General features: G+C 48.3%; 1 protein-coding gene and 1 non-coding gene across 2 annotated transcripts in view; both read left to right on the top strand.

Annotated features, from left to right (window-relative positions):
* The first annotated feature begins 3,361 nt into the window (after positions 1-3,361).
* Positions 3,362-22,490, top strand: part of AIF1L (allograft inflammatory factor 1 like) — a 30,944-nt gene continuing 11,815 nt past the window's right edge. The window contains exons 1-2 of the mRNA XM_038745264.1: positions 3,362-3,578; positions 3,736-3,797. Coding sequence (XP_038601192.1) covers positions 3,548-3,578; positions 3,736-3,797 — 93 coding nt within the window. The 5' untranslated portion in view covers positions 3,362-3,547. The remainder of the gene's footprint in view (positions 3,579-3,735; positions 3,798-22,490) is intronic.
* On the top strand, positions 22,092-22,228 carry LOC119927489. The gene has a single exon (XR_005450486.1). It is a non-coding gene; the product is annotated as a small nucleolar RNA SNORA7 (small nucleolar RNA).

The raw sequence follows: 22,490 nt of genomic DNA, 5'->3' as shown, positions 1-22,490 counted from the left end.
ATGCTATTGGAATATGCTGATTTCAGATGTGTGGCCCTTCTTATCCCCTACTGGAAGCCTCCCCTCCTCCCTATTATCAGGCTCCTGGAAGACTACAATAGAGATAGAAGACACTGTCCTTCTTAATAGTGGTGGATGTTTTTAGTATCCCCCGGTGTGCAGTACCCTGTGCTAAGCACTTGACAAGCACAGAACAAATATGTGAAATGATCCTTGCCCACAAGCAGCTAACACTCTAAATGGGGAAGTTATAGTCTCCGTTGCACCCCAGGAGTTTGAATGTCTGTTATCTCCTTTAGACATTCCTCTTCAAATACCACTCTTCCCCCCACCCCAGGGATCAGACTGAGGCATCAGGGGAAACAGATAGCCTCCAATCCACCGGTCACAGTGCCACAAACCAAGAAGAATTTAACAGCTCCAACACCTGCCCAAGACCTGAGAAACTACTTCTGGGGATTAAAAACAAGTAAATTATTGTGGCATCATTTTATGGTATCTGTTAAGTGCTTACTATATTGCCAGGCACTGTACTAAGCACTGGGGTAGATATAAGCCAATCAAGCTGGAAACAATCCATGCTCCACATGGGGCTCACAGCCTTGATCCCCATTTTACAGATGAGGTAACTGAGGCAAAGAAAAGGGAGTGGCCCAAGGTCACACAGCAGACAAGTGGCAGAGCTGGGATTAGAGCCCAGGCCTGGGCTCTAGCCACTAGGCCAACACTGCTTGGTAGTAAAAATAATAATAATGATGGTATTTATTAAGCACTTACTATATGCAAAGCACTGTTCTAAGCGCTGGGAAGGTTACAAGATGATCAGGTTGTCCGACGGGGGGCTCACAGTCAATCCCCATTTTACAGATGAGGTAACTGAGGCACAGAGAAGTTAAGTGACTTGCCCAAAGTCACACAGCTGACAAGTGGCGGAGCCGGGATTTGAACCCATACTAATAATAATGATGGCGTTTATTAAGCGCTTACTATGAGCAAAGCACTGTTCTAAGCGCTGGGGAGGTTACAAGGTGATCAGGTGGTCCGACAGGGGGCTCACAGTCAATCTCCATTTTACAGATGAGGTAACTGAGGCACAGAGAAGTTAAGTGACTTGCCCAAAGTCACACAGCTGACAAGTGGCGGAGCCGGGATTTGAACCCATAATAATAATAATGATGGTGTTTATTAAGCGCTTACTATGTGCAAAGCACTGTTCTAAGCGCTGGGAAGGTTACAAGATGATCAGGTTGTCCGACGGGGGGCTCACAGTCAATCCCCATTTTACAGATGAGGTAACTGAGGCACAGAGAAGTTAAGTGACTTGCCCAAAGTCACACAGCTGACAAGTGGCGGAGCCGGGATTTGAACCCATACTAATAATAATGATGGCGTTTATTAAGCGCTTACTATGAGCAAAGCACTGTTCTAAGCGCTGGGGAGGTTACAAGGTGATCAGGTGGTCCGACAGGGGGCTCACAGTCAATCTCCATTTTACAGATGAGGTAACTGAGGCACAGAGAAGTTAAGTGACTTGCCCAAAGTCACACAGCTGACAAGTGGCGGAGCCGGGATTTGAACCCATAATAATAATAATGATGGTGTTTATTAAGCGCTTACTATGTGCAAAGCACTGTTCTAAGCGCTGGAGAGGTGAGAAGGTGATCAGGTTGTCCCACGGGTGGCTCACAGTTTTAATCCCCGTTTTACAGATGAGGTAACTGAGGCCCAGAGAAGTTAAGTGACTTGCCCAAAGTCACAGAGCTGACAATTGGCGGGGCTGGGATTTGAACCCATGACCTCTGACTCTTTCCACTGAGCCATGCTGGTAGGATTGGGCTCGTGGGGTGTGATCCACGAGGGCCTTGGTCAGATCAGTGACCACTGGCTGGATTTAAACCCCTGAAGACTGGACTGGAGTCTAGAGAAGCAACGTGGCTCAGAGGAAAAGAGCCTGGGCTTTGGAGTCAGAGGTCATGGGTTCAAACCCCGGCTCTGCCAATTGTCAGCTGTGTGACTTTGGGCAAGTCACTTCACTTCTCTGTGCCTCAGTTACCTCATCTGCAAAATGGGGATTAAGACTGTGAGCCCCAGGTGGGACAACCTGATCACCTTGTAACCTCCCCAGTGCTTAGAACAGTTCTTTGCACATAGTAAGCACTTAATAAATGCCATCATTATTATTATTATTATTATTATTAACCCAGGATGTGGTTGCCTCATGAAGCCCGGCCTGGCCAGAAATCTAGTTGGGCAGGCAGAGCTAGCTAGACAGAGGGCTAGACGAGGCTCTCAGAAGTATTTATTGTTCACACACTCTAAGGCGCTCAGGGGGATTCACTCATTCATCATTAACTCCATCATTAACCCTTTCATCCCCACAGTGATCTGCTAGGCCCGGATGATGTGAAATCTGTAGACTGTAGATTTTACTGCGGTGTAAGTGAGGGGCGATGAAGGACTGGAATGCAGAGATTACTGGAGCCCTGGGCTGCTGTTCTTCCAATGGCCAACCTGACTTGCTTGTGCTTCTTTTAGTTCTGCACTTTGATGTCCAAAGTGCTTTCTTACCTGTTACCTTATTTCACCTCACAATCCCCCGAGGAAATAGAAAGAGGACCTCTGCCCCCAGAGGTTATTCCACCCTCCCCCTCTCACCCCCCACCATTTACAGATGTGGTAACTGAGGTTCAGAGAGGTTGATAATGATTGTGGTATTTGTTAAGCGCTTACTGTGTGCCAGACACCGTACTAAGTGCTGGGGTAGATACAAGTAAATCAGGTTGGACACAGTCCCTGTCCCACATGGGGCTCACGTTCTTATCCTCATTTTTTATGAGGTAAATTCATTCAATCGCTCATTCATTCAATCGTATTTATTGAGCGCTTACTGTGTGCACAGCACCGTACTAAGCGCTTGGGAAGTACAAGTTGGCAACATATAGAGACAGTCCCTACCCAACAGTAAATGAGGCCCGGAGAAGTGAAATGACTTGCCCAAGGTCACACAGCAGACAAGTGACAGAGCCAGGATTAGCGCCCGTGCCCAGTGTCCCACAGCAAGCTGGAGGGACCGAGTCAGAACTGAAACTCCGGCTTTCCCACCTTCCAGCCGGGAACTCCTCCGCCCACCTTTGAACGGAAACCTGGCCGTTTGCAAAGGGTTAAAGAAAAGAACTGGAGTGGTGGCCACCAGGTGCTGGGCAGTGAAGGAAAGGGTTAAAGTTTGCCCGCCTCGGTGGGCAGCAGCAACAGGTTGAGGCGGGCTGGGGTTGTTTGTGCATTTTTTTCCTTCCTCCAGCAGAGGGTTGGGGCTCCTCGACTCTGTCCCGTATAATAGTTGCATTCAAGTGGGGCCGGACTGGGCCGGACTGGGCAGGGCCGGACTGCCGCTGGACCGGACTGGGGGGTGCTCAGAGCGCTGCCCGCCTTCCACCCCACCCCTCTGCTCAATCCAGACCCTACACCCAGCCGGACGAGGACTCCCCCATTGCCCTCCTCCGCCCAACGCCTCGTCCCACGCTCTCCGGCCTCCACTGGAGAGCCAAGCATGTCTGTCACCCTGAACAACAGCTTCCAAGGTAAGAGCGGTCCTCCCTCTCCATCCCTGGACACCTGCCCCCCGTTCTCCCCCTCTCTGAGCGGTGCGGTCCCCGGAGGAGAGCCCCCCGAGATGCGTCCTGACCTTTCCCAGGCTTTCGGATGTCTCAACTGCCGCTCTCCCTTTGTTGTCTTCAGGAGGGAAAGCTTTTGGCTTGCTGAAAGCCCGGCAAGAGAGGAGACTAGAAGAGATCAACCGGGTAAGTCCCTGTCGGTGGATTTGGGGGAGCATCCTCTCGTGAGGTGGTCTGGCGGTCCAGCGCCTGCCGCCCACCGGGAGTGACCCCTCCAGGTCAAAGCAGGACCCCCTTGGCAGGGCGGGAAGAAAACGTGGCCGGTGGGAACTGTCTCCTCCGATTCCTTCCACCGCCTGCCGTCGGGAGAGATTACTAGAGGGAGTTTGTGAGGGTCCGGATCCTACCTCTCCCCTATCTCCGGGTCTGAAACTCCCTTCTTTCTGCTTATTGGACTGGAACGAAAGCTCCTTCCCCTCTCCCTGTCCCCGTCCAAAGCTTTGCCTAATTTTCTCTGACTCTAAGCAAGAAAACCTTCCCCCAGTTTGCTTAAAAGTTGCCGGAGTCTTGGGTTGCAAGTTATTAATCTGCAAGAAAGTCGGTGAGGAGCGGGGAGGGTCTGGTCATCGCTGGTGGGTTCCCGCCTTGTACCCGTAGCACAGACCCTGTGGCCAGAACCGCGCTGTAGGTGGATGCCCCGCTCAGAGGGGACACCTCAAAGGGGACCGGCCAGCCAGGCAGAGAGAGAGAGGCTCTGCCCCGAACCCTCTGGGGATTTTAATTTAAAGGGATTTTAAAAGGGGTCAAACTCCTGATATTGGTGCTTCATCCCTCTAGCGTTCCCACTCAACTGTCTCCTTGGAAACTGAAACATTTCTTCAGTCTTCCCATCATTTATTGAGGGCTTACTGTGTGCAGAGCACTGTACTAAGCACTTGGGAGAGTGCAATATAACAGAGTTGATAGGCACGTTACCTACCCCAAAGCAGAGTGGGATTTTGGCGGGGCTTAAAAAGAAATTATTTTGTGGGGGGGGGGGGGGGGGGGATGTGCGTGCGTGTGTGTGTGTGTGTATTTGTGTTTATGATATTTGTTACGCACTTTATGTCAAACGCTGTTCTACGCGCTGGGGTAGATAGGAGATAATCAGGCCTGATACAATCCTTGTGTCACATGGGGCTCCCTGTCAAATAGGAGGGAAAACAGGTGTTGAATCCCCATTTTGCCACCGTGGAAACTGAGGCACAGAGAAGTTCAGTGACTTACCCAAGGCCATACAGCGGGCAAGTGGCAGAGCTAGAATTAGAATCCTTTAGCTCCCAGGCCTGTGCTTTATCCACTAGCATGCTTCCCATGGTTTTGGCATGGCAAAGAGCGAACTGGCATTTGCTTCTCAAACGAAGATAGTTTCAGGCTGGTCTGAAGGGTTGTTGCCTTTGGATGACGTCAACCAAATAGCCATGTTTTCTCCCGGGACCATGACGGGTCCCCAGTGAGAATGGACTCCACTTGCTGAAGGTGTTCGGGAAGGAGTCATCACCCTGAAATGCGTCCCGTCCGGCCTGCAGGGTGGATGGCCGGATGTGGCTTCAGAATTTTGACGTTGAATTATCTGCACACCCACACAGTCATATTGGACTTTTGATGTTTCCCTCTTGGAGTTTAAAGCGATACCTTTTAGGGAAATGACTCATTTGCCATCCTTGGTGATCTAGTGGTGATAGTAGTAGTAATCTTTGTAAGCACGGAATGTATTTATTATTATATTGCACTCTCCCAAGCACTTAGTATAGTGCTTTGCGCACAGTAAGTGCTCAATAAATCCAATTGAATGAATGAATAATAACAATAATGTCATTTATTAAGCGCTAACTATGTTCAAAACACTGTTCTAAGCACTGGGGAGGTTACAAGGTGATCAGGTTTTCCCACAGGGGGCTCCCAGTCTTAATCCCCCTTTTTTACAGATGAGGTAACTGAGGCACAGAGAAGTGAAGTGACTTGCCCAAAGTCACACAGCTGACAATTGGCAGAGCTGGGATTTGAACTCCTGACCTCTGACTCCAAAGCCTGGGCTCTTTCCACTGAGCCATGCTGCTTCTCTAGTATGAATAGTAGTAGTAGTAGTTGCAACAATCGTATTTATTAAGCCCCTACTACATGCAAAGCACTAAACTAGGTATTGGGGGGAATAAGTACATGGAGATGTAGACATGATCCTTGGCCTCTTGCTCACAAGCTTAACAGTAAGCAATAGATACATAAGAAAAGATGATAGAATGGAAAAAGAGACAAAGGTGATGATAAATACAATAAGAGCGATGGGGCACTGTCGCTAGAGGAGCAGAGCTACAGGCTCCTTGGGACACTGTCCTTCAGACCTAAAGTCCCAGCCCCAGCCTTGGTCGTGGCCTTTCCAACTTTCTAAAAGTTGAGAAAGCCTCACGCTGCTGCTATTCAATTCCTTCCCAGGCCGAAGTAAAGTTCTGTGGGAGTCCAGGTGGCACGGCTGAAAGGAGGTAGCTTCTTTCCCATGCGACAGGCCCTGGTGGTCCAGCGTAAGGGGCTCCGTTCTGGGCTCACCCTGCTATCTGGGTGGCTGGCATCTAGGTTAGGGAGGTGGAGAGCGGAGGGACAACAAGGCTCATTCCTAAATACCTACCTAGTTGCGAACACCAACTCGCCATCAGGAACCTGCCTAGTTAGGAGGCCAATCAATCTTCCTTCACTACTCATCCCAGGCAAGGCCATCCTTCTGGCCTTTTGGGGCCCTACCCTTTGATCTCTTTTGACCCCCTGAGTTTCTGGACAGGAGCTGGATCCCAATGCCAGCATCAAGACTTCTAGACTGTGAGCCCGTTGTTGGGTAGGGACCGTCTCTATGTGTTGCCGACTTGTACTTCCCAAGCGCTTAGTACAGTGCTCTGCACACAGTAAGCGCTCAATAAGTACGACTGAATGAATGAATGAATCAGGACGCAGGGGTGTGGGGAAGCAGTGGTCAGGATTGAGCGTGGGTCATGTTCCACCTCCTCCGTACACTCTACCTTGCCCTTTGTTTGACTGATGGCCATCAGCCAGGACCACCTTCTCTCCTCGTCAATCAATCGATCAATCATTCATATTTATTGAGCACTTACGGTGTGCAGGGAGCACTGTACTAAGCACTTGAGAGAGTACAATAAAACAATATAACAGGCACACTCCCTGTCCACAACAAGCTTACCTCCTGCATCTGAGAGCAGTAAAGCCCTTCTTCTCCCCACTTTTCCTAATAGTAATAATAATGCTGGTATTTGTTTAGTGCTTACTATGTAATAATAATAATAATGGCATTTATTAAGTTCTTACTATGTGCAAAGTACTGCTTTAAGCCCTTGAGGGAGGGGGGCTACAAGCTGATTGGGTTGTCCCATGTGGGGCTCACAGTCTTAATCCCCATTTTACAGATGAGGTAACCGAGGCACAGAGAAGCTTAGTGACTTGCCCAAAGTCACACAGCTGACAAGTGACAGAGCCGGGATTTGAACCCATGACCTCTGACTCCAAAGCCCGGGCTCTTTCCACTGAGCCAAGCCGCTTCGGTTGGACAGCCAGTCCCTGCCCCACACAGAGCTCACAGTCTTAATCCCCATTTTACAGGTGAGGTAACTGAGGCACAGAGAAGGAAAGTGACTTGCCTAAGGTCACGCAGCAGACAAGAGGCAGAGCAGGCATTAGAACCCAGATCCTTCGGACTCCCAAGCCCGTGCTCTATCCACTAGGCCATGCTGCTCTTCCCCCATAGCTCTCTCCCTCTCCCTCTGAAGTGGGCGATGCGACATATATATTGATCTTGGAGAGTCGCTGGCATCAGGGAGAGGCATGGCATAGTGGATAGTGGATAGTGTACATATTTATTACTCTATTTATTTATTTATTTATTTTACTTGTACATATCTATTCTATTTATTTTATTTTGTTAGTATGTTTGGTTTTGTTCTCTGTCTCCCCCTTTTAGACTGTGAGCCCACTGTTGGGTAGGGACTGTCTCTATATGTTGCCAACTTGTACTTCCCAAGCGCTTAGTACAGTGCTCTGCACACAGTAAGCACTCAATAAATATGATTGATTGATAGATTGATAGAGCATGAGCCTGGGAATCAGAAGGTCATGGGTTCTAGTTCTGGCTTCCCCACTTGCCTGCTGTGTGACCTCGGGTGAGTGCGTTTACTTCTCTGTGCCTCAGTTACTTCGTCTGTGAAAAGTGGAACAACTGTGAGCCCCAGGTGGGACAGGGACTGTGTCCAACTGGATTTGCTTGTAATAATAATATAATCACGATGGTATGTGTTAAGCGCTTACGACATGCAAAACACTGTTCTAAGCGCTGGGGAGGTTACAAGGTGATCAGGTTGTCCCAAGGGGGGGCTCACAGTTTTAATCCCCATTTTCCAGATGAGGTAACTGAGGCCCAGAGAAGTGAAGTGACTTGCCCAAAGTCACACAGCTGACAGTTGGCGGAACCGGGATTCGAACCCATGACCTCTGACTCCCAAGCCCGGGCTCTTTCCACTGAGCCGCGCTGCTTCTCACCCTGCTCCTCACGCTGCTGGTATACACCCCAGCGCTTAGTACAGGGCCTTATCAGCTGCCACCACTTGTCGGCTGTGTGACTTTGGGCAAGTCACTTCACTTCTCTGGGCCTCAGTTCCCTCATCTGTAAAATGGGGATGAAGACTCTGAGCCCCACGTGGGACAACCTCATCACCTTGTATCCCCCAGCGCTTAGAACAGTGCTTTGCACATAGTAAGTGCTTAATAAATGCCATCATTATTACAGGGCCTGGCATTTAGTAAGTGCTTAACAAATACCATACATATTATTATCATTATTATTATTATTGCTGTTATTCTCAGGGACCTGGTCACTAGCCTCCAGTTTCCTTCCCCAGCCAGCCCAGCTGTGGGGTTCCCTGGCCTGCCAGAGGGAAGAAACCATCAGACCTGCTTCATTCTTGGCTCATTCTTGGTTTTTTCTGGGCCACTGGTCAGGAGCCTGGAGCCTTAACCTCTTTCCAGTCCTGCTGGGGTTGCTCCAGCCCTCTTGCCTTATGATTCCGCTGAATCCGCCCAAATCCAGCCGGTCCCGAGCGAGAGGCAGCCAGAGTGAAGGCTGGGAACGCGGCCCAGCATGCTAGCTGACCCACGGAGATGCCGGACCGAGATGCCTGGTGGCTTGCTAAACTGGCCACACCCGGGGTGAGGAATACGGGAAGGAAGGGGGGAAGAGGTGGGAAGAAGCAGAAGAGCCTGCCCAGCTGGTCCGGAGAGAAATTGGGCTAGTCAGGGAAGGGAAGGTGTTGGCCCCAAAGGAGTCGGGCATATCTTTTGAGGAGGTTTGCGTTTAAGGCTCCAAGGACCAGGTCCAAAACAGTACTCCTTATCTTCCCACCCAAACCCTGCCCTCCCCTTTACTTTCTTGTCACTGAATCAATCAATCAATCAAGCGTATTTATTGGGCGCTTGCTGTGTGCAGAGCACTGTACGAAGCACTTGGGAGAATACAGTCTGCCACCATAAGAGAAGCAGCGTGGCTCAGTGGAAAGGGCCCGGGCTTGGGAGTCAGAGGTCATGGGTTCAAATCCCGGCTCCGCCACTTGTCAGCTGTGTGACTTCGGGCAAGTCACTTCACTTCTCTTGTGCCTCAGTTACCTCATCTGGAAAATGGGGATGAAGACCGTGAGCCCCACGAGGGACAACCTGATCACCTTGTATCCTCCCCAGCGCTTAGAACAGTGCTTTGCACATAGTAAGCGCTTAACAAATGCCCTCCCCACAATGACCTTACAGTCTTACACTGAAGACAGCACCACTGTCTTCCCTGTCTCCCAAACCTGTAACCTTGGCCTTATCCTCAGCTCACCTCTCTCATTCAAACCACATATTCAACTTGTCCCCAAATCCTGTCGGTTCAACCTTCACATCACTTGAATCCGGCCTTTCCTCGCCATCCAAACTGCTACCACGTTAATCCAAACACTTATCATATCTTGCTCTGATTATTGAATCATCCTCCTTGCTGACCTCCCTGCCTCCTGTCTCTCCCCTCTCCAGTCCATACTTCACTCTGCTGATTGTTTTTCTATAAAAGCATTTAGTCCCCGTTTCCCCATCCCTCAATAGCCTACAGTGGTTGCCCACCCACCTCCGCATCAAACGGAAACTCCTTGCCATTGGTTTTAAAGCACTCAATCGCACCTGCTCAATTCACTGTAGCTTGACCTCATCTATCTTGCTCCCGACCTTTCGCCCATGTCCTACCTCTAGCTTGGAATGCTCTCCCTCTTCATATTCGACAGACTATTACTCTCCCCACCATCAAACCCTTATTGAAAGCACATCTCCTCCAACAGGCCCTCCCCAACTAGGCCCTCATTTCTTCTTTTCCCACTCCTTTCTGTGTTGTCCTTCTACTTGGATTTGTACCCTTTATTTACCCCTCCCTCAGCCTCAAAGCACTTATATACATATATTTAATTTATTTATATTAATGTCTGTCTCCCTCTCTAAACCATAAGCTCATTGTGCGTGGGGGCGCGTGTCTGCTGACTCCATTGGATTGCAGTCCCCCAAGCACTTAGTACAGTGCTCTGCACACAGTATGTACTGATTAAGTACAATTAATTGAAGGGATACCCAAATTCCCTCCTGGTGGGTCTCTCCATAGGGGATGGGCTATTGGATGGGGGCTTGGAATGGAAAGGACCAGACTCCCCATGCTCTCTGGGAGGGAACCTAGAGAGAAGTGAAACTCAGACCCCCTCGACTGTAAGCTCACTGTGGACAGGGAATGTCTACCAACTCTTTATACTGTACCCTCTCAAGTGCTTAGTACAGTGCTCTGCATGCAGTAAGCTTTCAATGAATATGATTGCTTGATTGATTAATTGAAAATCTGGCTGCCACTATGCCGAGCCCAATCACATCCGCTGAGCTCCCTGTGGTTAGAATAGCTTCCCCAGACTGTGGCATGGCAGATCCACATCCCAGGAGAGCAGATTCCTGGGCAAGAAACTGTGCTTCTTCTGTTTTTTTGGTAGTTGTTAGTTGCTTAACATGTGTCAAGCGTTGTACTAAGTGCTGGGGGAGAGACAAGATAATCGAGTTGGACTTAGTCTACGTCCCGCGTGGAACTCACAGCTTTAATCTCCCTTTTACAGATGAGGTAACTGAGGCACAGAGAAGCAGCATGGCTCCGTGGAAGGAGCACAGGCTTGGGAGTCAGAGGTCATGGGTTCCAATTCTGGCTCTGCCTCTTGTCAGCTGTGTGACTTTGAGCAAATCACTTAACTTCTCTGAGCCTCAGTTACCTCATCTGTAAAAAGGGGGTAAAGACTGTGAGCCCCACGTGGGACAACCTGATCACTTTGTATCCCCACAAAGCTTAGAACGGTGCTTCGCACATAGTAAGCGCTTAACAAATGCCATCATTATTATTATTATTAAGAGTGGAGCCAGAATTAGAACCCTGTTCCTTCTGACAGGTCCTCTAGACTGTAAGCTCGTTGTGGGTAGGAAATGTGTCTGTTTATTGTTGTATCGTACTCTTGCAGGTGCATAGTACAGTGCTCTGTACTATACATAGTACTGTATAGTACTCTGTACTATACATAGTATGTATAGTACTATATTATAGTACTATAGTGCTAGTGTATAGTGTATATGTATAGTACTATACTATACATAGTATGTATAGTACTCTGTACTATACATAGTATAATACAGTATATACTATATATGTAGTATATACTCTGTACATAGTAAGCACTCAGTAAATATGATTGAATGAATGATTGAATAATTCTGGGCCCATGTTCTATTCACTAAGGCACACTGCTTTGAAACCCTTAGCTGAGATGGTTGACTCTGCAGGGGAAGACTCCAGGTCTGTCTGCACTGACTCCACAACCTGCTTAGAACAGTGCTTCGCACATAGTAGGTGCTTAACAAATGCCATCATTATTATTAGACACACTTGCAGGGACTGGGTGGGGCTGCTTAGGGTTGGGATAGGAGCTCTATCCATCAATCAATCAATCAGGGGCTGGGTGGGGCTGCTTAGGGTTGGGATGGGAGAAGCTCTATCGATGAATCAATCAATCATAGTTACGGAGCGCTTACAGTGTACTGAGCACTGTACTAAGCATTTGGGAGAGTCCAATATACCAATATAACAGACACATTCTCTGCTCACAACAAACTTACAGTCTAAAGGGGGAGACAAGCATTAATAGAAATAAATAAATTGTGGAAATGTATGTAAGTTCTGTGGGGCTGGGACGGGGGGGTGAATAAAGCAAGCAAGTCAGGGCGAAGCAGAAGGAAGTGGAAAAGCAAGGAGGGGAGGTTAGGAGTAGGAGTAGTGACAGCAGTAGTAGTATTGTCTTGTCTTATCCTGTCCAGCTGTCTCCGACCCATAGCGACACCAAAGACACGTCTCTCCCAGAATGCCCCACCTCCACCTGCAATTGTTCTGGTAGTGTATCCATAGAATAGTAGTATCAGTATTTATTAAGCACCTGCTGTTGGTAGAACACTCTACTAACCCCTAGGAAAGAATCCAGGAGGCCAGATTCAGGGGAAAACACTACAGTAGAAGCTCCTTGAGGACAGGGATCATATCTACTTTACCGTACTCTCCCAGGGGTTTTCTCCCAGTTTTCTTGCACACAGTCGGTGCCCAATAAATACTATAGATCGATGGATTGAAAACCCTACACAGGTTGGTGGCATGGCCAGAAGGTAGCCAACACTGCCTTTGAGACAAATCTGGAACCTGGAGTGGACGGTCTTCCGCAAGTAGAGGAAAGAACTGTCCAGTCCCATAGCTCTCCTCCTTCCCCACTTGATCACAGGGGTCTGCGGACCCCTGGTTCAGTTTGCTCCTGAGGGTTAGCGAGTCCGGGCATGGTATGTCAGGGACATACTGGGTGGCAGAAGGAGTGAAGAATAGGAGCCATTGTTCACAGGAAGTGACCTCCCCTTTGTTATTTGGCGCATTTTTGTTCCTGAGCAAGGGGTACCCAACCCTTCCTCCCTCCAGAGTGTCCAAGCCGAGCCTTGGGGCTGAGCCTGGGGCTCCGGAAAGGCCCCACCAAAAGCGGCATCCGTCCCCCTGGCAGCTGCAGCCTAAACCCAGAATATTCTGGGGTTTCCCCAAGAGTCAACGGGTCAGATATCTGGGTGCTAAAGCTGCTCGGGCTAAGTGGCTCAACGGGTAAGAACAGAAAGTCCCCCACCTTGGGGACATCTGGTTGTGGAGATAGTGGGAGTCAGCACTGGCTTTCAGTCCTGGCTCTCCTGGCCTCTCCTCGGCCATCCCCGGGACAATAATAATTAATAATAATAATAATTTTGGTATTTGTTAAGCGCTTACTATGAGCCAAGCCCTGTTCTAAGCTCTGGGTAGATACAAGGTAATCTCGTTGTCCCACGTGGGGCTCACAGTCTTAATTCCCATTTTCCAGATGAGGGAACTGAGGCCCAGAGAAGTTGTGACTTGCCAAAAGTCACACAGCTGACAAGCTGACAGTCTCCCCCTTTTAGACTGTGAGCCCACTGTTGGGTAGGGGCTGTCTCTATATGTTGCCAATTTGTACTTCCCAAGTGCTTAGTACAGTGCTCTGCACACAGCAAGCGCTCAATAAATACGATTGATGATGATGATGATGAAGTGGCAGAGCCGGGAAATAATTGTCATACTTGCTATGCGCTTACCATGTGCCCACCACTGTTCTAGATGCTGGGCTACATACAAGTTGAACATCAGGTTGAACACAGTCCCTGTCCCTCATGAGGCTCACATTCTTAATCCCCCTTTTACAGATGAGGTAACTGAGGCCCAGAGAAGTGAAGTGGCTTGCCCACAGTCACACAGCAGACTCATCATCATCAATCATCAATCGTATTTATTGAGCGTTTACTGTGTGCAGAGCACTGTACTAAGCGCTTGGGAAGTACAAGTTGGCAACATATAGAGACAGTCCCTACCCAACAGTGGGCTCACAGTCTAAAAGGGGGAGACAGAGAACAAAACCAAACATACTAACAAAATAAAATAGAATAGAATAGGTGGAGCATCATATTTATTGAGCACTTACTGTGTGCAGAGCACTGTACTAAGCACTTGGGAAGTACAAGTTGGCAACATATAGAGACGGTCCCGACCCAACAGTGGGCTCACGGGATTAGAACCCAGATCCTCCTGACTCCCAAGCCCGAGCTCTATCCACTAGGTCACTCTGGGACCCTCCCTCTTCCCCGGCTGCTGTCCCGTACGGGGGCAGTCCAGATCTCCAGCCTCCCTGAGAGCCAAGGGGATGCTGTGCTCTTGATTTCCACCGCTGCTCTTTCTGTTGTTGTTTTTATTTCATTTCACCAGCTGCCCCGGCACAGCGATTAGGGACGGAGCGAGGCCTCCTGCTCACAGCATAGCTGACATTCCGGGCGGCCGGGATAGCGGGGATGGGGCGACCCCCGGCCAACCAGCTCTACCCTTATATGGCAAAGGGAGCGACTTCTTTAACTTCCCACGGGGCTAGAGAGAAGGCCAGGGACCTTGCTGACAAACCTCATGCCCAACCCGCCCAGCTTGTTCAAGTCTAATAATAATAATAATAATAATAATAGCATCTGTTAAGCGCTTACTCCGTGCCAAGCACTGTTCTAGCACTGGGGCACATACCAGCTAATCAGGTTGGACAACGGTCCCTGTAAATGAATTAATTATGGTACTTGGTACTTGTCAGCTGTGTGACTTTGGGCAAGTCACTTAACTTCTCTGTTCATTCATTCATTCAATCATATTTATTGAGCGCTTACTGTATGCAGAGCACTGGACTAAGCGCTTGGGAAGTCCAAGTTGGCAACATCTAGAGACGGTCCCTACCCAACAGTGGCAAGTCACTTAACTTCTCTGTTCATTCATTCATTCATTCATTCATTCATTCAATCATATTTATTGAGTGCTGACTGTGTGCACAGCACTGGACTAAGCGCTTGGGAAGTCCAAGTTGGCAACATCTAGAGACGGTCCCTACCCAACAGCGGGCTCACAGTCTAGAAGGGGGAGACAGACAACAAAACAAAACGTATTAACAAAATAAGATAAATAGAATAAATACGTACAAATAAAATAAATAAATAGAGTAATAAATACGTACAAACATATACATATGTACAGGTGCTGTGGGGAGGGGAAGGAGGTAAGGCAGGGGGATGGGGAGGGGTGAAGGGGGAGAGGAAGGAGGGCTCAGTCTGGGGGTAACTCTGTGCCTCAGTTACCCCATCTGGAAAATGGGGATTAAGACTGCGAGTCCCACTTGGGGCAACCTGATTACCTTGTATCTACCCCAGTGCTTAGAACAGTGCTTAGCACATAGTGAGCACTTAACAATAATAATTATGGTATTTGTTAAGCGCTTACACTTACTATGCTTGGCACATAGTAAGCACTTAATAATAATAATAATAATGGTATTTGTTAGGCGCTTACTATGTGCCAAGCACTGTTCTAAGCGCTAGGGTAGATACAAGCTAATCAGTTTGGATACAGTCCCTGTTCATTAATTAATTATGGTATTTGTTAAGTGCTTACTGTGTGCCAAGCATTGTTCTAAGTGCTGGGGTAGATACGAGTTAATCAGGTTGGACACAGTCCCTGTCTCACATGGGACTCACATTCTTAATCCCCATTTTACAGATGAGGTAATTGAGGCCCGAAGAAGTGAAGTGACTTGCCCAAGGTCACACAGCAGAAGAGCGGCAGAGATAGCGTTAGAATCCAGGTCCTTTTGGCTTCCAGGCCGGTGCTGTATCCACTCAGCCACGCAGCTGCTCCACAATAATTGTGGTATTTGTTAAGCACTACTACGTGTCAGACACTGTACTAAGTGCTGGAGTGAAGTCAAGCAAATCGGGTTGGGCGCAGTCCCTGTCCCACGTGGGGCTCACAGCTCAATCCCTGTTTAACAGTTGAGGTAACTGAGGCCCAGAGAAGTGAAGTGACTTGCCCAAGGTCACACAGCAGATAAGTGCGGGGCGGGGATTAGAACCGGGGACTTAGGTGAGTTCCCCAGACTGAGCCCCCTCCTTTCTCTCCCCCTCCTCCCCCTCCCCATCCTCCCTGCCTTACCTCTTTCCCCTCCCCACAGCACCTGTATATATGTTTGCACCTATTAATTACTCTATTTATCTATTTATTTTATTCGTACAAATTTATTCTATTTATTTTATTTTGTTACTATGTTTTGTTTTGTGGTCTGTCTCCCCCTTCTAGACTGTGAGCCCGCTGTTGGGTAGGGACTGTCTCTATGTGATGCCAATTTGTACTTCCCAAGCGCTTAGTACAGTGCTCTGCACATAGTAAGCGCTCAATAAATACGATTGATTGATTGATTGATCTCTGACTTGGAGCCAGCCGCAGGTCCCGGTCTCCCAGATCAATCAATCAATCAGTCAATCAATCGTATTTATTGAGCGCTTACTGTGTGCAGAGTACTCTGTGTGTACTGTGTGTACTGTGTGCTCTGCACACAGTAAGCGCTCAATAAATACGACTGATTGATTGCAGAGCACTGTACTAAGCACTTGGGAAGTCCAAGTTGGCAACATATAGAGACAGTCCCTACCCAACAGTGGGCTCACAGTCTAAAAGGGGGAGACAGAGAACAAAACCAAACATGCTAACAAAATAAAATAAATAGAATAGGTATGTGCAAGTAAAATAAATAGAGTAATAAATATGTACAAACATATATACGTATCTGAGGGGCATTTGGGCCTCTCTCTACCCCTTTTTTTCATAAAAGTCATTCCAGAATCAGGATTCTTGAGGGCAGGGAGCCCTGCCGGGAAGGGAAGGGATCCCCGGCTGTGCATCCATCCGGGGCCAAGACTGCCTGGGCATGCACTGCCTTCTGGTGAGTTTGCATGTGCCACCCTGTGCGATTGGGTGCCAGGCCGCAACGGGACGGTCCACCTGGGCACCCTTATCTCATGTCCTTGTTAATATCTTATAACGAAGGCGGTTGATAAGCCATCGCGTGACCCAGGGATACAGTGTCACCCCGGATTTTGCCGGCTTCGTCCGCGGTGAGCACCAAGTTCAGGGTCACTGGAACCCGAAGGTGGAATTTCTTTTGGGCTGGCTTCACTTGCGCGATTGGTTGTTTTTCATTCACAGTGACCAGGAGCCGGGAAGTTTTCCCTGGGAGGGTATTGGCGTGGTTTGCTACCTTCAAGGCACCCACACTGCGCTAAGCAATGCACCGTCCCACCCCTGACATGGTTCTTGTCCTCTTAGAGCTGGAACTCCAGTCCCACATGCTCGGGGACTCCATCTTATTGCCATTTACAGCTTCAAGCGCTTAGTCCAGTGCTCTGCACACAGTAAGCGCTCAATAAATATGATTGAATGAATGAGTCTTTGGATTTAGCCTTCTGCTTTTTTCTTGCTTCAGTCAATCAGTCAGTGGTATTTAGTGAGCTCTTACTGTGTGCAGAGCACTGTACTAAGCGCTTGGGAACTACAACTCAGCAACAGAGACAATCCCTGCCCCCGAAAAGGCTCACAGTCTGGAAGACGTCCACTCTAGAAGAAGCTTCCTCTCTTCTAGACTGTGAGCCCACTGTTGGGTAGGGGCTGTCTCTATATGTTGCCAACTTGGACTTCCCAAGTGCTTAGTACAGTGCTCTGCACACAGTAAGCGCTCAATAAATACAATTGATTGATGATTGATAGTGTTTCCATTTCTCTGTTTGGATAGAGTTGACAACACCTCCTGGGGAAGCGAGTCCTCTCCCAGATTTCTTGGTCCATTTCCACTCCCAGCTTCGGGAGGGGCCATCCAGGAGTGAGAGGGTGGGAGGCAGAGGCCCCCTGCCCTTTCATATCCCACTTCTCTCCAGAGAATCTTATTCAAATTGATTTCAAGAGGTCATCTCATCCAGCCCCCTGCCTCTAGACCAATAAATACCTAGAGCATCCAGCTTCCTACGTGAAGGTCTCAGCCGCTCCTGGAACACCCACTATGTCCTGTTGGTTGCTCTGTGAGTAAGAAAGAAGCGTGGCTTAGCAAAAAGAGCACAGATTTGGGAGTCAGAGGATGTGGGTTCTAATCCCGGCTCCACCACTTATCTGCCGTGTGACCTCGGGCAAGCCACTTAACTTCTCTGTGCCTCAGTTATCTGTAAAATGGGGATTAAGACTTGGAGCCCCACGTGGGACAACCTGATTACCTCGTATCTACCCCAGTGCTTAGAACAGTGCTTGGCACATAGTAAGCGCCTAACAAATACCATTATAATTAACATGTTCACTGGCCCAGTAGGGCTGAAGGTTCTCAAGCATTCCTGGCTTCTGGGCTCAGATTTCCCTGCCGTTTTCCCTCAGCTTTGTTTGCACAGCCCCCTAATTGTCCAGTTTTCCTCCTCTTCAGTTTCCCTCCCATTTTAGGGTTGATTTTCCGACCTGCAAAAGCAAACGTAAACTAAAATGAGCTGCTCATGTGCACTTGAACTTGTATCCGCCTTCCATCTGCCTGGTCTTCCGTGACCAGCCTACAGGCACAGGAGTTGGAGATGGCCTCAGAGGGGTAGGGTCAGGAGAGGAAGTCATTAATAATAATAATAATAATGTTAAGTGCTTACTGTGTGCCAGGCACTGTACTAAGCACTAGGGTGGATACAAACAAATCGGGTTGGACACAGTCCCTGTCCCATGTCGGGCTCACAGTCTCAGTCCTCATTTTACAGATGAGGTAACTGAAGGATAGTGAAGTGATTTGCCCAAGGTCACACAGCAGACAAGTGGCAGAGCCAGGATTAGAACCCATGACCTTCTGACTCCCAGGACTGTGCTGTAACCACCATGCCATGCTGCTCTCCATCCCCCCAGCCTTAGCTGCTTCCCCTCCCCACAGCACCTGTATATATGTATATATGTTTGTATGTATTTATTACTCTATTTTATTTGTACATATTTATTCTATTTATTTTATTTTGTTAATACGTTTTGTTTTGTTGTCTGTCTCCCTCTTCTAGACTGTGAGCCCGCTGTTGGGTAGGGACCATTTCTATATGTTGCCAATTTGGACTTCCCAAGAGCTTAGTCCAGTGCTCTGCATACAGTGAGCATTCAATAAATACGATTGAATGAAAGAATGAATGAGAGAGGATGCTGGGGACAACTCTGCCCTGCTGACACCAATCAGTCCAACAATCAGTGGTATTTATGGGATGCTTACTATGTGCAGAGCACTGCACTAAGCGCTTGGGAAAGTACAATGCAACAGAATTAGCAGACACATTCCCTGCTCATTAGGTCTAGAGAAGCAGCATTGCCTAGTGGCTAGAGCACAGGCCTGGGAGTTAGAAGGATCTGGATTCTAATCCTGGCTCTGCCCCTTTTCTGTCAGGTGACCCTGAGCAAGTCACTTACATTCTCTGTGCCTCAGTTACCTCATATGGAAAATGGGGATTAAAACTGTGAGCCCCATGTGGGACAGGGACTGTGTGCAGAGCACCGTACTAAGCTCTGGGGTGGATACAAGCACATTCATTCATTCATTCAATCGTATTTATTGAGCGCTTACTGTGTGCAGAGCACTGTACTAAGCACTTGGGAAGTACAAGTTGGCAACATATAGAGACGGTCCCTACCCAACAGCAGGCTCACAGTCTAGAAGGGGGAGACAGACAACAAAACAAAACATATTAATAAAATAAAATAAATAGAATAAATATGTACAAGTAAAATAAATAGAGTAATAAGTATGTACAAACATATATACGTATATATATAGGTGCTGTGGGGAGGGGAAGGAGGTAAGGTGGGGGGATGGGGAGGGGGAGAGGAAGGAGGGAGCTCAGTCTGGGAAGGCCTCCTGGAGGAGGTGAGCTCTCAGTAGGGCTTTGAAGGGAATCAAAGGGAACCAAACATCAGGTTGGACACGGTCCCTGTCCCATGTGGGGCTCCCAGTCTCGATCCCCATTTTATAGATGAGGTTAACTGAAGCCCGGAGAAGTGAAGTGACTTGCCCAGGGTCACACAGCAGACAAGACCAGGATTAGAACCCGTGACCTTCAGCTCCCAGGCCCTTGCTCTATCCACTACACCAGGGACTGAATCTCAGCTGCCTCTCCCTTTCCAGGCTGCTAAGTGCAAATATCAGTGGCTTCCTGGGTGGGAAGTTCTATCCCATACATTACCCATTTCACATCTCTAAGAAGATTTCCAAAACTTTCCAGGAATCATTGCTCACTACAAGGGAAAATGTCTTTGACTGTAAAAAAATTAAAAATCCAGAATTTTATTTTAGGTTTGATCAAAGCCTATGGTAGACTCACCTTTCTAGCATGGTTAAATGTTGTGGATTTTCAATCAAAGATATTTATTGAGCATTTACTGTGTCCAGAGCAAAGTAGCAAGCGCTTCACCTGTCTAAATGTTTTGTCACCTGTCTACATGTTTTGTTGTCTGTCTCCCCCTTCTAGACTGTGAGCCTGTTATTGGGTAGGGACATTCTCTATATGTTGTCGACTTGTACTTCCCAAAAGCATATACAGTGTTCTGTATACAGTAAGAGCTCAATAAATACAATTGAATGAATGAATAATAATAATGATGATGGTATTAAGCACTTACTATGTGTAAAGCACCGTTCTAAGTGCTGGGGAGGTTACAAGGTGATCAGGTTGTCTCACGGGAGGCTCACAGTTTTTCATCCCCATTTTACAGATGAGGTAACTGAGGACCAGAGAAGTTAAGTGACTTGCCCAAAGTCACACAGCTGACAGTTGGCGGAGCTGGGATTTGAACCCATGACCTCTGACTCCAAAGCCCGGGCTCTTTCCACTGAGCTAGGCTGCTTCTCAGCAAGCATCCTCTCTCTAGGCTTATTGGAGGCTCATCTCCTCCAAGAGGCCTTCCCTGACTAGTCCCTCCTTTCCTCTTCTCCCCCTCCCTTCTGTGTTGCCCTGACTTGCTCCCTTTATTCATCCCCACTCCCACAGCACTTTAATTGTGGTACTTGTTAAATGCTTACTACATGCCAAGCACTGTTCTAAACTCTAGGGTAGATACAAGTCAATCAGGTTGGAGACAGTCTCTGTACCACATGGAGCTCACAGTTTTAATCCCCATTTTATAGATGTGGTAACTGAGGCCCAGAGAAGTGAAGTGACTTGCCGAAGGTCACACAGCAGACAAGTGGCAGAGCTGGGATTGGGGAGAAGTTAAGTTGGACTGGTCACGTGACTTCTCTGTGCCCCGGTTTCCCTGTCTGTAAAATGGGGGATTCAGTACCTGTTCTCCCTCCCCCTTACACAGTGAACCCCTTGTGGGATAGGGACATCTGCATATATAGTATCTATCCCAGTGCTCGCTATAATACTAGGCCAATAGTTCGTCTTTATCAAATGCCACTGACATTATTAGTAGAAGAATCCACAGGTTTTCTTCAGATGAGAGCCCTTCCTGGGGAAATCCTGTCCCCAGTGATTGCCGAGGAGGAGCAGAGAAAATGACACACCTAAATTTCTATCTGCATTGTATAGAATTCATCAGTAGGAATAGTATTTAGTAAACGTTTACCACAGTTCTAAATGTTGAAAGAGTAGCCAGGTGGGAGTTAAACCCGCACCCTGTCCCTCGAGGGACTCAAATCTATGAATTTGAGGTAGAATATCTGCTCTGTTCCCCTCTGAGGAAGGTTTCTGACCGGCCATCTCCTAAGACTAGCACAGAGAGTCTCTGCACCCTCCCCCAACACAATCTGGTCCACCCATCCATTACAGGAACCCAAAGCCTCCGTCAACAGTAGGATTTGACTCAGGGCCAAACTGCCTTATCTTAATCCCACCCAGGGACTCAGTCTAATAGGTGATCGTACTCCACAGCTAGTCTTCTTCAGGAACCAAAGCCCTTCCCATCTCATCCTCGTGACTGGACTAGCGAGAGGGCAGAGGTATTGCTAAGCTCATTGTGGGCAAGGAGCATGTCTACTTACTCTCCCAGGTGCTTAGTGCAGTGCTCTGTACACAGTAAGAGCTCAATAAATACCTCTGATGATCACGAGGATGATTATTACCGCAGCCCATACTGCACAGAAGGGAGACTGACTTACAGGAAAGTTTTGGATTGTATTTCCTGCAGGCTTAATTTGGAGAAAACTCCCTGCTCATAGTTGGTCTCCTGCATTATTGTTGTCTTTGGCTCCATTCAGCTCTCCGCACTGGTGGTTCAGTCCGTCCCGGTAGCCGGGCCGCTTCTCTGAACTGGAACTGGAATTCTGACCCCATTCCGTTTGGGTTAGAACCGTGCAGGGGACATATTGTACTTTCCCAAGTGCTTAGTACAGTGTTCTGCACAAAGTAAATGCTCAATAAATACGACTGAATGAATGAATGGCCAGAATTAAAGGTTCCCATAGCAGATTACCCCTCTCAGGATGGCACCTGGAGAGTTTCCAGTACACTACCAGTCTCGGTTATGGGAGGGAAAGTCAAGCAGAGGCGTACCCATTTCATTCTAGCTTGGGCAGTGGCTAGCGAGTTGAAGGAATTCTGCTACACGTCAAAACTCACCTGTGCTGGGCAGCAGCAGCATGGGAGTCAAAGGCCGAAACCCAAGTTGACTGTGTGGAAGAAGGCAGTGGTAAATCACTTCCATTTTTTGACCAAGAGAACTCTACGGATACGCTACCAAAGCGATTGCAGATGGAGAGTGGGGCGTTCTGGGAGAGATACGTCTATGGAGTCGCTAGGGGCCAGAGACGACTCCACAGCTTAAGACAAGATGAGATGAGACATGGCAGATTGTCACCCCAACCGTCGTAC

This window comes from Tachyglossus aculeatus, chromosome 4, assembly GCF_015852505.1.
Source record: "Tachyglossus aculeatus isolate mTacAcu1 chromosome 4, mTacAcu1.pri, whole genome shotgun sequence".
Classification (NCBI taxonomy): Eukaryota; Metazoa; Chordata; class Mammalia; order Monotremata; family Tachyglossidae; genus Tachyglossus; species Tachyglossus aculeatus.
Note: the sequence above shows the minus strand (reverse complement) of the source record. Positions and strands in the feature narration are given on the sequence as shown.